Consider the following 15055-nt stretch of genomic DNA (forward strand, 5'->3'; position numbering starts at 1 on the left):
CCCTGTGTGGGTGCCTGAGATTCCATGCGCTCTTGCCACGACTTGGACAGGCACTGGGCTTTTTTTAATACGATTTCTGTTTTTGTAAAATAATACTGAATTTACCAATTTTACCTCCAAATTGGATGTAGTAGACATAATGTAGGATCATCAAAATAACCAGAACGCAGGATCAAATGTTTAGCTTCCACTAAAATTAGCCCATTTTCCATATCCACTTGTGCCATTTCAACATAGTAAAATGCTGAAGGAAAATGTCACCCTGCAATGATGATCAAATATGCCAAAGCCTGGTATGTGCAAACTCGTTGTATGTAAACATGAAATTTGGACCTAAGATACTGTAGAAATGTTTCTCAAGAGAGTTACTTTTGTTACTTTTTTCTGAGAATTCGTTTTTTAAATGTCTCCAGCAGTCATTATGGTGTAAAAATCTTTTTCATGTATCGGTTTCATAGGTGGACCTGCTAACTGGCTTAGCAATTGAGGAAGCTTGTTATGCCCAGGTATGTACCTCAAATTTATGCAAAAAAACCCCAAAACGGAAAAAAAACCACCTGTGTCAAAGATTGTAAGTATTTCTCCATTTCTAAATGTAAGTAGTGACTTGCATTTTCATTATCATAGGCCTAATATAAAGCTTACTTTTACCATTGATAGTGCTAATGTTTGTTAATTCAGATCTGGAAATACCTGTCAAGCATTCAATATTTTTGTGAGAATAATAGATGCATTGTTTATTCATTATGCTGAATGGATGCATCACACACTTAGTGTCTCCCTGTTAAAACGAATGGTAAATATTCCCATAAGTTACTAAAGCTGGGTTGGGCAACATGGTGCACCTCAAATGTTGCTGGACACCCTACTTCCCCAACTAGCATGGTCACCAGGATTTTCTGGGCCTAGAAATTAGATTGGACCTCTGCTGCATCCACCAAATTTGCATGGACAGCTTTTATTCTGTCTTGCAGGTGGGGTGGAGGCCAAAAATAAGAGTGACACACAAGTAGCAAGCTGTCTGACAGAGTGTATGTACAGAGTGTATTCTGTACTAGAATAAACTTAAAATAGTTGAATTTCTTTCTGGTCAAAGGCACAAGAGCCCTACTCTCGCACCATGAAATTTGATGCATTTGGCAGGTTTAATCTATTCTGGAGTGCCTGCAAATTCCACCCACATCTGTCAGAAGGGGGAAATGTCATAGGTTTTTTTTGTTCTCCATGGTGGGAAACAGAACTTTTATCTCAATGAAGAAGGTGCTTCATATGTAAAATATGACTTGAATCAGACAGAGCACAGAGCGACTGGGAATATAGACCGAGCACAAAGTGACAGATACAGATCTGAATTTTTTGGCCAGAGCGCACCCCTAGAATATACATTCAGGCTTACTTATCCATGAGCTGGAGCTTCTTCGCTAGAGTTCTTCCATTCCACAGCAGTCTGGCATTGTCACCTTCACTATGCATGCAGATTTACCCCTAAACTGAGCTCAGTAATGAGGTTAACTTTTGCTTGTTGAGCCAAAATCAGCTTCTTTTAGGTAAACTCATTCTGTGTCAAGCCTGGGAAATTTCACAGTCAGGTGCGGCATGAAAGTTCTTAACTTTGCAGCAGGTACCTGATTTAGGAAGCCATTTCTCAGCCCTCATGCTTATGGCAAAATAAGTGTTTACATGTTCCTTCATCAGGATAATCTTAATGTTGGAAGCTGCTCTCAATGTGCTAGCCCTTCCACTGGTTTAAATCAGCAAAAGAGTGACTACAGAGAATTGTGATTGATTTATAACAGCTGCAGGTTTCCTTAGCTTTCTGTATGTATATTATGAATTGAACGTGACAGCTCTAGAGGGTGAAGGTGCGTGAAAATGAGACTTAACTTTAAATGTGGGCACTGAGAATGATTTTTGTTCATTCTAGACTATTCCAACAAAAGACAGAATTGAAGGTCTTCTTGCTTTTAAAGAAAAAAGACCCCCTCGCTACAAGGGAGAATAGAAAAAACAACAACAGCAGCACATACGCCTTTAGAAAAACAAATGAAATACACATACTACAGGAAAGACTTTTCAGCTGTGTTTTTTTTTTGCCTCAGAACCTGGAATATTGCAACCAGGAAAGTAAATGTTAACCACCCATACTTTGATCTATAATGTATTCAGATGCATATTTACCCTTAACAATTTCTCAAAACTTCTGTGTGTATTTACGAGGTCATTGAGTTATACAGCACTTTATTCCATATATTTGAATTGCATTCCTTATCAGATAAATATATTGAATGCCTAATGCAGACAAAGCTGAAGAGAACATCAGATGTACAAGTCTTCTGCTGTTGAAACAAAAAAATAAAATTCTGCACACCCAAACATGTGAAATGGACTGCATAAAGTTTCTAAATGAAACTTTCTTTAGATCAAAAATACCATTCTTGTTCTCTACTTGAATGTATAAATTAGAGTTAGCTGAATTGATGAGGCAAAGCAACTGGGTGATCAGCTGTTCATATAGTCTGTTGGTATATGAAATCCATTTGGAAACTTTATTGTGGTGTTGCACAGTTGTAAAAGGGTGATTTGCTATGTTAATACCATTGTGCTAAAGTTCAGCTTTAAACCAATTTTAATAATAAAATAGACTGAACTTAGATTTCCTCTCAGAGCTATTTGAGTGCAACACGACATAGGTCATGAATTGTGGTATTTTCACGCCTGATGCCAAATGGACCTTGGAGCTACTTTTTGGCAAGTAGTGTGCATGCATGCATATTGTCAATGTAGAATAAAGAGCCTCATAGAATAATGTTAAAATATTTGTAAGGTAAGGACTGTCTTATACAAACACAAAAACCATAACCACCATTATAGCTTGATAGTAAACATGTCTACTCTAAAGTTGTCACCAGAAGGTTTGCTTAGGGTAATAGCTAAGTGTCATGTGGAAGCACATTTCAATTGATGTTCTACATGAAATAAGCTAAGGGGAAAATGAAAATTGTGAAAAGCAGTTCTTTTGCAGCATTGTAGAAATCATTTCTACATTTGGGGTTCTGTTCAACTAAGTCCTACTCAGAATAGACGCATTGCAAATCATTAATTTTTAAACTTATTCATGTCCAATAACTGGTGGGAAGGTTGGCCCATTTCCTGAGATAATCAGGACCCGCACTATTTGGTAAATATGAGAATTGGACAGGAATGGCATATTCATTCGAAACGTTTCCTTTAAAAATGTATATCATTAAACCCTATTTAATGTTTACAAATGTATTCCTTGTCATAAAAACCCACAGAAACATCGCTATATGCATTCTCACACATGACACGGAAAAGTCCAAATACGAAAGGGCTGCCATATTTGATCTCTGCTATTTCCAAAGTGGCTCCGCATCTGAAAGTAACTGGTGGTGAAACATTTATCTACAAATATATATTAGAAACCTGCTAAAGACCGTCTTATAATAATGTAACACCTAGCACCCTAAATAGGAAGATGCCTAAGTTCAAATATATTTAGAACTTCAGGTTCAGCGTGGACTGTTTGTATCTCACTTCGTAAACAGTGCTTCTGCTAATAAAAAGTCTCAGCTAATGACATCCTTTTTAAAAGGTACTCAATAGCAGCAGGCACAGAACTAGAAATGCCTGCTCAACATCTCTTTGGAGCAGGTCAATTTTGTGTCCTCTCTGAAAAGCTGTAAGAACTATAGCACTTCAGATCTCTTCAGAAGAGTTGTTCCCTAATCTTGGGAGCATGGGGGGGGTATTTAGAGCAGGGTCTGACTTAGAGACTGTATATAGAACTGGGTTAACATGAGGAGAATTTGTATTCAAAGAATATGCGTCCCAGGGCATTGAAGATTTCAAGGGGAATAACTCACTGCTTGAATTGAGCCAGGAAGCTAACAGCCAGTGCAGTTGCTGTAGAATAGGATGAATTGTGTTCCTGCCGCCCTGTATGCAACAGGAGCCGTTAGTGACGTTTTGTGCTAGATGAACGTACAAGACATCCAACCACACATAAAGTCCATTACAGTAGACTGCTCTAAAGGTTATGACAGCACAGATTGGTGCGTCAAAATCCCTCTCTGCAGGAAGGGGTGTAGCATTCGTAGACAGATAATGGCGATAAAAGCTGCTCCTGAGTAACACCTGCTTCCCAAGGAGGGAAATACAACCCATGGGCACTTTATGCTGCTAATCTTATTCGGAACAGTTAAAGAGAACTTGCTCTGGATTCAGTTTTATCCTTTGTAACCAGGTCAGTTAAACCACTGCCTCCGAGCATTGGTTTAAAACTGTTTGGCTGATACCCAAAGTTGAATGCTAAGCCTTTGGAGTGAGACTACTACTGCCCCCGTTGTGTAATTCTTACATTCTAGAATAAGATTTAATTTATTAATATGACTTCAAGTATTTCAAAGAAACTTATCATGTGGCATTGTCTGCTGTTAGAGTAACATGGCATGCATGTGGTTACATTTTAGCTGTATGGTGGTAAAAGCTGATCAATATGAAATGCAAGAGCTCATTAAAATTAACCTTCAACTATATAGCTATATGAACATTGATTATATATGGTACAGTGGGTTTATCATTTTGCTGGCTGATAAATCTGCTAGGAAGATCATTTCATGCGTTATAGTTTTTAAAGTAAAAACTAGAGCAGTTCCTGACAGTTAAACAAAGCTCCATATTTTGTTTTGTCTCTAAAAAATTTGAAATGCTATTCTTAATGTGCAAGTTGTAATTTAATATGATCCTGCACTCAGTTATGCACACTTAAGTCCATTCACTTAAGTGAGACTGAGCCTGTCTAATTGATGCAGAAATAATATAAATTCTGTGTGGAATGTCTCTGCTTATTTTATCAAGATTACTGGTAGGATGTCAAAATACTGACTAGATAAAGTGAAACTTTTGGGCATTGTCAGAACACTTGTGTTTTTAATTATTACTGATTTTAATATAAGGAAATTATTTGTCCATTACATTTATTTTTCTCAGGGGAAATTACCTTTTTCCGGTATTTAACTACCTCCTGTCCATTTCTTTGTATTTGCTTGTTGCCTTTGTTAATTCTGATTGTTGCTGAGTATAAAAAGATTGTAGTACTTACTGAAACTAATTTCAGAGGAAGAACCACACAGAAAATTCATATTATATTAAAGGGGATGATATTCTATCAAATCACATTCATATTGTTTTATTCGTAGCATTGCTAGCAACCTTTTTCATAAAACTCTAAAATTGGAGGAGGTGCTTTTCGTCATAAGAACACGTTACCTGCTTTCTTTTTCAGCTACTGGATTTCAGTGTTTCCAGGTCATTGTATTTATTAAATTTTATTTCTGTCTTCTCATCTTTTGCCTGTGCACATCAGACAGTAGTAATTTGTGTATATCTCCCTTTATTTTCGTATCTCATTCACCGTGAATAATAGGTGTGATTAGCCTATTGGCATGAAAATCATGTTTATAAATGGTACTTCAGATCCAGTGATCCTGTTCTATGAATAGAATGCGCTTGGTACTGATTCTTTTCTCGCACATTTGCAGACACTGATCTTGAGACAATTTCAGAGGTGGAGGTTAAATGGGATGGGGGAGAGTGGCAATTCCTTTGCAGAAACAGAAGTTACTTGTGCTCCTATAGCTGAATCTTTGAGTTGAAGCTATTTTGTGGGGTAAAATCCTAAAAAAACCTTCATAACATCAGTCCTCAAAAAAGCTCAACAGTTTCAACCCTAAAGAAAGCTCAACAACTTCAATCTTAGAAAAAGCTGAACAACTATGGGGTAAAATAATAAAAAGCTGAACAATTTCAATCCTAAAAAAGGTCAACAATTTTGGTTGGCCCCTTGGTCGGCCCTCACGGACCTTCACTTCATCAAATCTGGCCCTCTTTGAAAAACGTTTGGACACCACTGCCTTAAAGTGAATATTCCCATAATACATAATTTCATAGTGCATTCTAAAATCCCCCATTGAAATAAATAGTCTCAAGTAGAATCTGCACATGGGTTGTTAACCACTAACTCTTCTTTTTTTCTGTTTATAAGTTTCTTCAAGTTACAACATGAAGTCACAGTCCTGTAACCATTCCCCTTAATGCACATATTCACATGTTCTCAGATCATTACAGTCAAACTTTGGGTCCCGAACACTTCCGTTATCGTATGTTTCTGCTCCCGAATGCCGAAAACCCAGAAGTAAATGCTCCGGTTTTCTAATATCTTTTTGGAACCCGAATGTCCAACATGGCTTCCGCTTGAGTGCAAGAAGCTCTTGCAACCAATCAGAAGCTGCGCCTTGGTTGTCAAACGTTTCGGAAGCCAAACAGTCTTCCGGAACGGATTACGTTCGACAACCGAGGTTTGACTGTATATAATACTTCACCCCAGCAGATCACAAACTCACACTTGATAACAGACACACAAACACAACAGACAGGACAGAAAGATGTGGGGGGGCACTTTTTTTTTCCAAATTCCGACCGTGAAAAGTTAAAGTGTGGCTTAAATTCGTGACCTTACAAAAAGTGGCTTTTACGATATCCCTGCTGAAGCAGGCATACGGTAAAACAGAACAAAAAATGTTTTCTTGCTGATTTGCGAGCTTGAGACTGTTCATTTGCCATTTATGGGTGTGAGTGCCTGCGGAATTGTAGCAATTAAATAGCGATTTGTAATTTTAGCGATTGTACAGTAACTTTTGTGGGCTTGCAAAATCAAAGGCTTAAATTGGCTTGGAGTTACAATTCTACCAACCGCAGCCTGTAACCCAATTTTAAGGGAGTGGCTTATATTCAGGTATCGTCCTTTTTTCTGTCCGCCCCCCCCCCCGACTTTTGAAGGTGCAGCTTATTTGTGGGTGTGGCTTATATTCGGGCCAATACTGTACCTGGTACATATTTTGCAGAATCGCTGTGAGATGCTGCAATTTAATTAATTCCTTATTCCAAGATCACCTTGAGCCTTTTGGTCAGGGAGACCACAGTAGTTCCTCCGTACTAAATTACTCATGCCCGATATCACCTCCTCAGTTAATATGTTCTCTTTGATGTGCAGAGTAACACCACCTCTTAATATTCCCTTCCCTGTTCCCCCCTTTAGAGTTTGTGTCCAGAGAGAACAATGTCCCACTGGTTGTCTCCATTCCACCAAGTTTCCATTACGCCCAGTATATCTGTGCTCTTTTCTGTGACCAAACACTTTAACTTACCAATATTGGCTTGGAGGCTCATTGTGCTGAATGTGCCTCAGCATTCTGGTATATGTGTGTGAAAACTTGGTGTATACAGTTTGCAGTCGAACCATAAGTGTGTGTGTCTATCCATTCCAATGGGACGGGTTTAGGTAACTGTGCCCCTGATATCAACTGTTCATAAAAACAAACTGGTACAGTCTTGTGGCAATAGGCATAGGCCGTAAAAGTATGTCAATCAATCATTCAGATTTCTGCATATTTCTTAGCTTTGTGCAGGTAGTCCACGGCATGTCTGTGAATTTGTAGTTAAAGAGTATTCACATTGATTTAAAATTGCATTTTTTATTCCTTTTGTTCTTTTGTGCCTTGTATTACAACTCGAATTCTATGGAATTCCAACTATGACACAATCAGATACAATGTATAAGACATAAGATAACCAATTAAAATACAATTAAAATCTTACGACATCTAGCACAGTGCATTCCAGTTGTTAAAACAGGCAGAAAAATCATTAAGTGGTCTGCAAAGACCCTTAGCAATTTTCAAGTGGTCTGCGGTGGGGAGGAGAAGGGGGGAGTTTGAGAACTGCCGAACTACTGCTGTGTTGGTTTTGAGATTGTTCACTGACGTTTTGGAAAAAAAATGGCTTTCTTTGCTTTCTAATTGGGCCATGTCTCCTCAGGTGTTTGTGCAGAGTTGTCTTCTGCAGGGGAAAAAAAGCCTTTATATTTCTTATAATTATAGCATGCTTGTCTGAAAGGTTTCGCAAATGTTCTTTTCGGTAATCCTGGTAGGAGATTAAGTAAGAGCTTCTCACTCACGTTATTGCTCAAGACCTTCAGATGCCATTGTTATGTGCTGAGATTTGATGTCCCATGCATTCCTTTGGCGGCATTTGTTCCTCTGACCTTTATACTCGTTTGGCTCATCGAGCGCTCTTGTAAAAATGCATGTGTTTTCTCACACACAAATGCCAGGAACCACTTGAACTGCATATTTGATTCCAGCTTTAATGGGAGACATTCCTAATGGACAACAGTAATACAGCCAAGCCAACTTGGCCACGGTTTTATGTTTACTATGGCAGAAAGTAAGAACTTCAAAGCTCCTTTGTAAGACTTGAAAAGAAGACAAGTTTCTCCTTCATATCATCAAGCTTAATTACTGTCAATAAGCAACAGTTGGCAAGAGCAGCACATCACATGTTTCCAGTTCTGTCTTGGGAAAGGTCAACACACTTTTATATATATATTATGCAGCCATGTACTCTGATCACATAACACGTTTTAGAAAGCATTATGCAATATTATGCTCCTGATTAACAACTGCTTGCACAAGAAGTTTTTCATTAGCTTGAATGTTTGTATCCTGGGAATGATTAACTTTGTGACATAACTCACATAAATATGGAAGGCTCAGACAACTTCAGACTCATGTTTCAGGAATAGCCAAACACTTTTCACTTGGTAGTGTACGTGATTAAAAACTGTTTTCAGCTTCAGAGGTGAAAATAGGGTAACCCATTTCAGGAAAGAGCAGAGATGATTTATTTTTAGGGGTCAAAGTGACACACATGCTTTAAAAAAAAAATGTTGAAAACAGCATTTCCTTGGTTCTGCAAATGTTATCAATTTTCTCCCAACAAGTCAGATTTTTATTATTCTACTGCCAAACTTAGAAGTAAAAGTGGCTCATATATATTCAGTGTCAATAATCACTTTTTAGATTGGGACAAGTACATACAAGCATTGGTCAAAACTGGTCAAAGGCTGTGTGTTTTTTACTAGATTTGGCCCTTGATAATGTGAAAGAAAAGCAAAAACTTTTGAATACACTGAAGAACAGACCCTGCATGCTCAAAAGTATCTGATTTTTAAAAAGAGCAATTTGGTTGTTCTCAATCATAAGCTGAGCAAGATTAATTCATAAATAAATCCTGATTGGAAATGGAAATGGTAAGTTTGCTGAACTTTTGCCAGAAACCATCTGACATTTGCTAAAGTATTGTGTTGGAATGAACAATCCCGCCCCCTTTACATGCCATAGTGTAAAATCAGATTTCGGAAAAGTTTCTATACCATCAGAAAAGCTTCTATACAGTGTTACCTCTAGTTATGTACTTAATTCGTTCCGGAGGTCCATTCTTAACCTGAAACTGTTCTTAACCTGAAGCACCACTTTAGCTAATGGGGCCTCCTGCTGCCACCGTGCTGCCGGAGCACAATTTCTGTTCTCATCCTGAAGCAAAGTTCTTAACCCGAGGTATTATTTCTGGGTTAGCGGAGTCTGTAACCTGAAGCGTCTGTAACCCGAGGTACCACTGTACTATCAACAGGTTCTGCTATGAGTACAGTTCCTGAATGGTGCAGTAATAAAATTGCCAGCGCATTTGCAAAGCTAAGCAGGTTCTGGTATGGTTTCAACTTGAATGGGGGACCGTGTGTTGAGAGTCGGTTGGACTAAATGAGCCTTGGGGTCTCTTCCAACTCTTTGATTCTATGAAGTAGAAATACTGCTGGCACCACTACTGAAGTCTCATGTAAAATGATTTTATTTATACTGCAGAGCAAGTAGCTTCAAATTTCATATAATAGCAACATGGAAATAGAAGATAACAGTGTTTGAATCTTGGGAAAATACTGTATATAGATTGTGTTGGTTAGCACAATCTATTAGCAGAGGAGGAAGCTGCATGCTTCTTAGCTGATCACCCAATTCGATGGGCATCCTTCACATCTCTTCAGAATACAGTACTGCTTTTAACCTAAAAGAGGTTGTTCTATACACTTTCCAGCCCTGTGTTTGTCTGGTCTGGAAAATGATCTGCTGCAGCAACTCTCACTAGAATGAGTAATACATAGTCATGTGGGTTGTCCATCGGAATTAGTGCAGCCGTTTGTGAAAAGGTAAACGACTTGAGGAAGAGCTGCAGGATCTGACCTCCATATTCTGCTGGGAGAGGGGGTTTAGGAATGCTACCATATTACCTCATGTGTTCCATTCCGCAGGATCAGCTCAGCCAAAAGCAAATAAAAAGCTAAACATTGACTTGGAGTGTGTTCTCGGGAACTTGAGCAATGTCTTTTCCTCCATTCCAGTGTAGTAACAGCAGCCAGTGGAAAGGAAGGAGATTCTGTTACCGCAATCGTATCAGTGCTCCTTATTTGCCTTGAATCTACGTGCGGAGCCAGCTAGGCTTTCAGCTGCGATGACGAAATGTCATGCCTTTCTTCCTGGAATAGTATGCAGATAAGAGGCCACTGGCTATGTTGAGGTTTCAGATGAACTCCTCTCAGGGTTTCAAAACAACGTGTCACAATTTGATCAGGTTTCTTTAGCAACCGGTTCATTACATTTTGTCTTCAGGACAAAAGGAGAGGAGAGAAGGAACAGTTTGTGTGCTCATTCCTTTGTGGTTTTGCGGTTGTCGGCTCGCAGGATGTGACTGTGGAGACTTTTAACTTTTACATAATCTCAACACTGAATTACCGGCTCTTGGGAATCACAAGCAAAGAGAGTGCTGTTGCATTCAGGTACCGCTTATGGGCTTCTGTTGTTGTTGTTTAGTCATTGAGTCGTGTCCGACTCTTCGTGACCCCATGGACCAGAGCACACCAGGCACTCCTGCCTCCCGCAGTTTAGTCAAACTCATGCTGGTAGCTTCGAGAACACTATCCAACCATCTCGTCCTCTGTTGTCCCCTTTTCCTTGTGCCCTCCATCTTTCCCAACATCAGGGTCTTTTCCAGGGAGTCTTCTCTTCTCATGAGGTGGCCAAAGTATTGGAGCCTCAGCTTCATGATCTGTCCTTCCAGTGAGCACTCAGGGCTGATTTCCTTAAGAATGGATAGGCTTGATCTTCTTGCAGTCCATGGGAGTCTCAAGAGTCTCCTCCAGTAGTATAATTCAAAAGCATCAATTCTTCGGCAATCAGCCTTCTTGAGGGTCCAGCTCTCACTTCCATACATCACTACTGGGAAAATACATCACTACTGGGCTTCTGGCTGGCCTTTATTAGAAGAGGGGGCTTCTAATATAATTTCTAATATAATGGATATTTGGCCCGATGGAGGAGGTCTCTTACGTTCACACTGTTATTGCAATAATCCAACAATTCTGTTTCTGTCCATTGAATCCATACTGAAATAACACCCCTATTTTATGATAATTGTTAAAAAGAAGTGGATTTTGCATTTGAGATTTTTCCGTAGGCTTTTGGAACTTTCATGTCATATGATATGCAACAGCTCTCCATGGTCTGTTCTCCAAGGTCCTTTCAGTGTTCTTTCACACAGCTTATAGGCTCTCCCATTTCATTCTCTCAAGTCACGTGCAATGCGTTTATTCGGAGATTATTCCACTTGCAGTTGAGAGTCATCAAGAGATAAATGTACTACTGATGGTTTAGTTACATCCCACCTTTCATCTGAGGAGCTCAAGGCGGTGAACACTGTTCCCTGCCCCCTCCTCATTTTACCCTCAAAACAACCCTGTGATGTAGGTTGGGCTGAGAGACAGTGACTGACAAAAGGTCATTGCCAAGAACTTCGTGGTTGAGTTGGTATTCAAACCTGGGTCTTCCTTGCCCAGCACACTAAACCAGTGCAACACTCTGCCTCCCCGCTTGTGTTTGTGCAGTGAGCATCAGGATCGCTGCCTCCTCAAAAGGGGCTTTGAGCTGTTTTGGAGTTTGCTGTATAGCACAAACACAAATCTGAATTATGTGGGCAGTTGATTGGAAACATTTTCAAAGAGAGCATAAATCAAAAAGCAAAAGAAAGCCAAGTATTAGTTTTCCAGTTATCCCATGAAATGGGTACAGTTGGTGGATGCTGTCTTCTACAAGTTTGTGTGTAAACGCCCATCCATTTCTGTAGCGATCAAACAAGAAACATTTCCAGTAGATTTGATCCAAAGGCTTTTTTGCCTGTCTGCCACTTTAATTAGTAAATTTCAGTAGTAAAGGCAGTGATAGTGGCTGCGACAGTAGGAGCTCCCTTTTGGACTTCCGAAGAAATGTGGGTATAGGAATTAGTATGTGGATGCAGACTCAGTCCTTAATGACAGTAAGTTCCTAACCTGTTGAGAAGCAACACCATTTAGGGCTTCTAAAGCATGCATAGGATAAGAGATGGAGGAAAATGTAGACCTGAATGATATTAAGGATCTCTCCTTGTAGGAAGCAGTCCCATTGTCATTAAACACCAGTCCTCTCAGTCTTTACTCCAAAACTCAACAGGATTTCAGATCTTAATGACCTTGCAGCTGATATTTTCGGATGACCTATAGAAGTTGAGTACGTTGCGACTTACTGGTGAGGAAAGATACTTATCAGTCTTTTATTGCTCTTCAATGTATGGAGTCCATTCTTCTGAGCATGATTTTATGAGTAGAAGCAGATGGTAATTAGAAAACAAAACCCGAAACACCCCCTCGTTACTATTTTTGTCTCATTATTTAAAAGAATTTAAAAAAAGTTGGAAGTTACTGTACTCTGCAAAACCCCACTGTCAGCACATTTCTTTCTGGAGTTGAAAACAAATCTGTCAGCAATTTACGTTTTCTATGAGTACTTGTGTTTTCTTTCTTTAGATAGTTTCTTTAAATAAAGTGCCTTTGTAATGGAGTCCATTTTTAAGCGTTAAGCGTCAACAAATTGCCATCTGTCTTGTAAAGGCTCTCTGTCATCTTGATGAGGTCAGCACTCTGGTTAATGTCGAGGAGCAGCGACGTGAATTAGACTTCAAAGTCTGAATGGCCTGAAACCGACATCTTGAAGATGGATGCAACAGATTTTCAGGCATGCAGCTATGAAAGCCGAAGCAAAGTAAATTGTAGACCTTTGAAAATCCTTTACTCCCTCTTTTGGTAAAAGTGTTGAGCAGTTCTCAGAGTGTTTGATGACAAATTCAGCGGATTATCTATTAGGTACCTAAATGGACGTGTTATATTAAGGCAGGGGTCAGCATGGCCTGGATCACTCCCGTGGAGATCCTCCATGGGCCAGACTGACGCAGCACAACGCTGAAAATCGTGTCTGTGTGTGCCCAGACACTGAAAATCGTGCCTACACAGAAGCTATTTTCTGTGCCACGGACATGCTCATATGCGATTTCCGGCATCTGGGCATGTGCAGAAGCGATTTCCGGAGCTGCGGGAGAGAGTTGCTGCGCTGCACCGGTTTAGCACAGCGCACGGGGTGACTCAGTTTGGGGGCAGCTCATGGGCTGGTTAAGCAGCCCTCATGGGCTGCTTCTGGCCCATGGGCCTTAGGTTGCCGACCTCTCTTAAAGGATGTGTCCCCTTTGCCATCTTATGTGGGCTGACTTGCCTTCTTAAGTGGTAGTGGTGGCAGATTATCAGGTCAGCTGGTTGGCCATCAATTCTTCCTGTGCTGCTTTCTTCTAGGTCAATGCTTCATCATAGCTGGTGACAAAGAAAGCTGGCCAATGAGGAGAAAGTTGGCTGGTATTTCCATCTGACCTAATTATCTGAATCCCAGGCAAATGGAGGAACCAACAAAGCCTGGGCTACCCTTCCACCACGTATCATCATGCTGTATCTCACAGTGCCACCTGTCTATGGTCAAACTAACTGCAGCGTGATGACATTCTTACGTTTTTATTACATGTAAAGATAAGAATACCATTTAATACTTAACTGCCATTGGGTGAAGCAGTAGCTGAGTGGCAGAGCATCTGTTTCACATGCAGAAAGTCCGAACTTCAATTCTTGTTATTTCTGGGTAATGCTGGGAGAGACTCCTGCCAGAAAAACTAGACAGCTGCTGCCAGTCAGTGTACAGAATATTGGGTTACATGGGCCAAAGGTGGGGCAAATTCCAGCTAGACCTAGGCTAGGAATGGTGCAGAGGGGCTGCAATATAAACACGAGGGTGGATTTAATTCATGCTGCTCTCTACTGCATGTCTGATTGTACTAACTCCTCAAAGTCTCCCATCAAAATAGGGGATCATCCATTCCTGCAGTCAGTGAGCCCCCCCTACCCTGGTTCTAAACATCCTTCCACAGCTATTCAGCCAGTAGTTAGGGGAGATCAGTGAAGAAAATTGCTCATCAAGTGTTTTAAATGTGTGCCCTTCATGTCCTAGGGCATCTGCACTGGTGCCTTACAGTCATTAGTAATATCTGTTTAATGAGCATTCCATCCATTGCATCTGCACAATACTTAGCCTGGAATTGATGTGCCACTAATTTATCATGCAGAAAATTAGAAAGGTTAATTTTCATCACTGCAAGTTCAAATGCTGGAAGACACACACACACAAGAGAGAGAGAGAGAGAGAGAGAGAGAGAGAGAGAGAGAGAGAGAGAGAGAATGATTTGCTGTAATCCCAGGAACCAGCAATCTTGGCTCTCACACTGAGCAGGTTGTATCCTCATGCTCCCCCTTCGCTGTCAGAGAAAAGAGCCCTTATTTGGTGCACAGCTTATAATGAAAACACGGAGATGTGTTATAGTTGGACCTTAACCCAAAGTGTCTAGTCTTGCTCGCCGTTTGGAATTCTTGCCTTCTAAAGCAGCAAATAAATATTGGGATATTCGAGATCTCTCGGAGTATTAAAGGCCTTTGCAATCGGCAGCCTGGCTTATGGCTTGTTTATACTGATGCCTTACTGAAATCCAAACAGGTCATGTACGGATTGCAGAACTGCTGTCTTTGTAATGGCACTTCATTGCTCCTAATAACTATGGGGACAATAGTACGACAGAAAGTACTTCACAGTGCTAGAGTCCTGCTGCTTTGCAGATTTATTCCACTCGTTATTTGTGCCTGTAGCGAGGAAAGGAGAAAGGGAACTGAGCCGTATACATGATTTGG

The 15055-nt window shown here is 40.2% G+C and overlaps 1 protein-coding gene and 2 long non-coding RNA genes across 6 annotated transcripts in view; 2 read left to right on the forward strand and 1 right to left on the reverse strand.

Moving 5' to 3' along the window:
- The window catches only part of AUH (AU RNA binding methylglutaconyl-CoA hydratase), a 31868-nt gene extending 26503 nt beyond the window's left edge, over positions 1-5365 (forward strand). For all 4 annotated transcript variants that reach the window (XR_014539821.1, XM_083577116.1, XM_083577117.1 and 1 more), the window contains 2 exons: positions 459-506; positions 1925-5365. Coding sequence is in view for 3 of the 4 variants with exons in the window: in XM_083577116.1 (XP_083433242.1) it covers positions 459-506; positions 1925-2002 (126 nt within the window). In the remaining variant the exon portion in view is untranslated. The remainder of the gene's footprint in view (positions 1-458; positions 507-1924) is intronic.
- On the reverse strand, positions 2072-9541 carry LOC310745056. The gene is made up of 2 exons (XR_014539870.1): positions 5740-9541; positions 2072-5697 (listed from the first exon to the last, which is right to left on the reverse strand). It is a non-coding gene; the product is annotated as an uncharacterized lncRNA (long non-coding RNA).
- Positions 9541-14210, forward strand: LOC310745142. Its single transcript, XR_014539979.1, has 3 exons — positions 9541-10747; positions 12890-13040; positions 13622-14210. It is a non-coding gene; the product is annotated as an uncharacterized lncRNA (long non-coding RNA).
- Positions 14211-15055: the final 845 nt, after the last annotated feature.

Source organism: Podarcis filfolensis (assembly GCF_964270895.1).
Source record: "Podarcis filfolensis genome assembly, chromosome: 11".
Lineage (NCBI taxonomy): Eukaryota > Metazoa > Chordata > Lepidosauria > Squamata > Lacertidae > Podarcis > Podarcis filfolensis.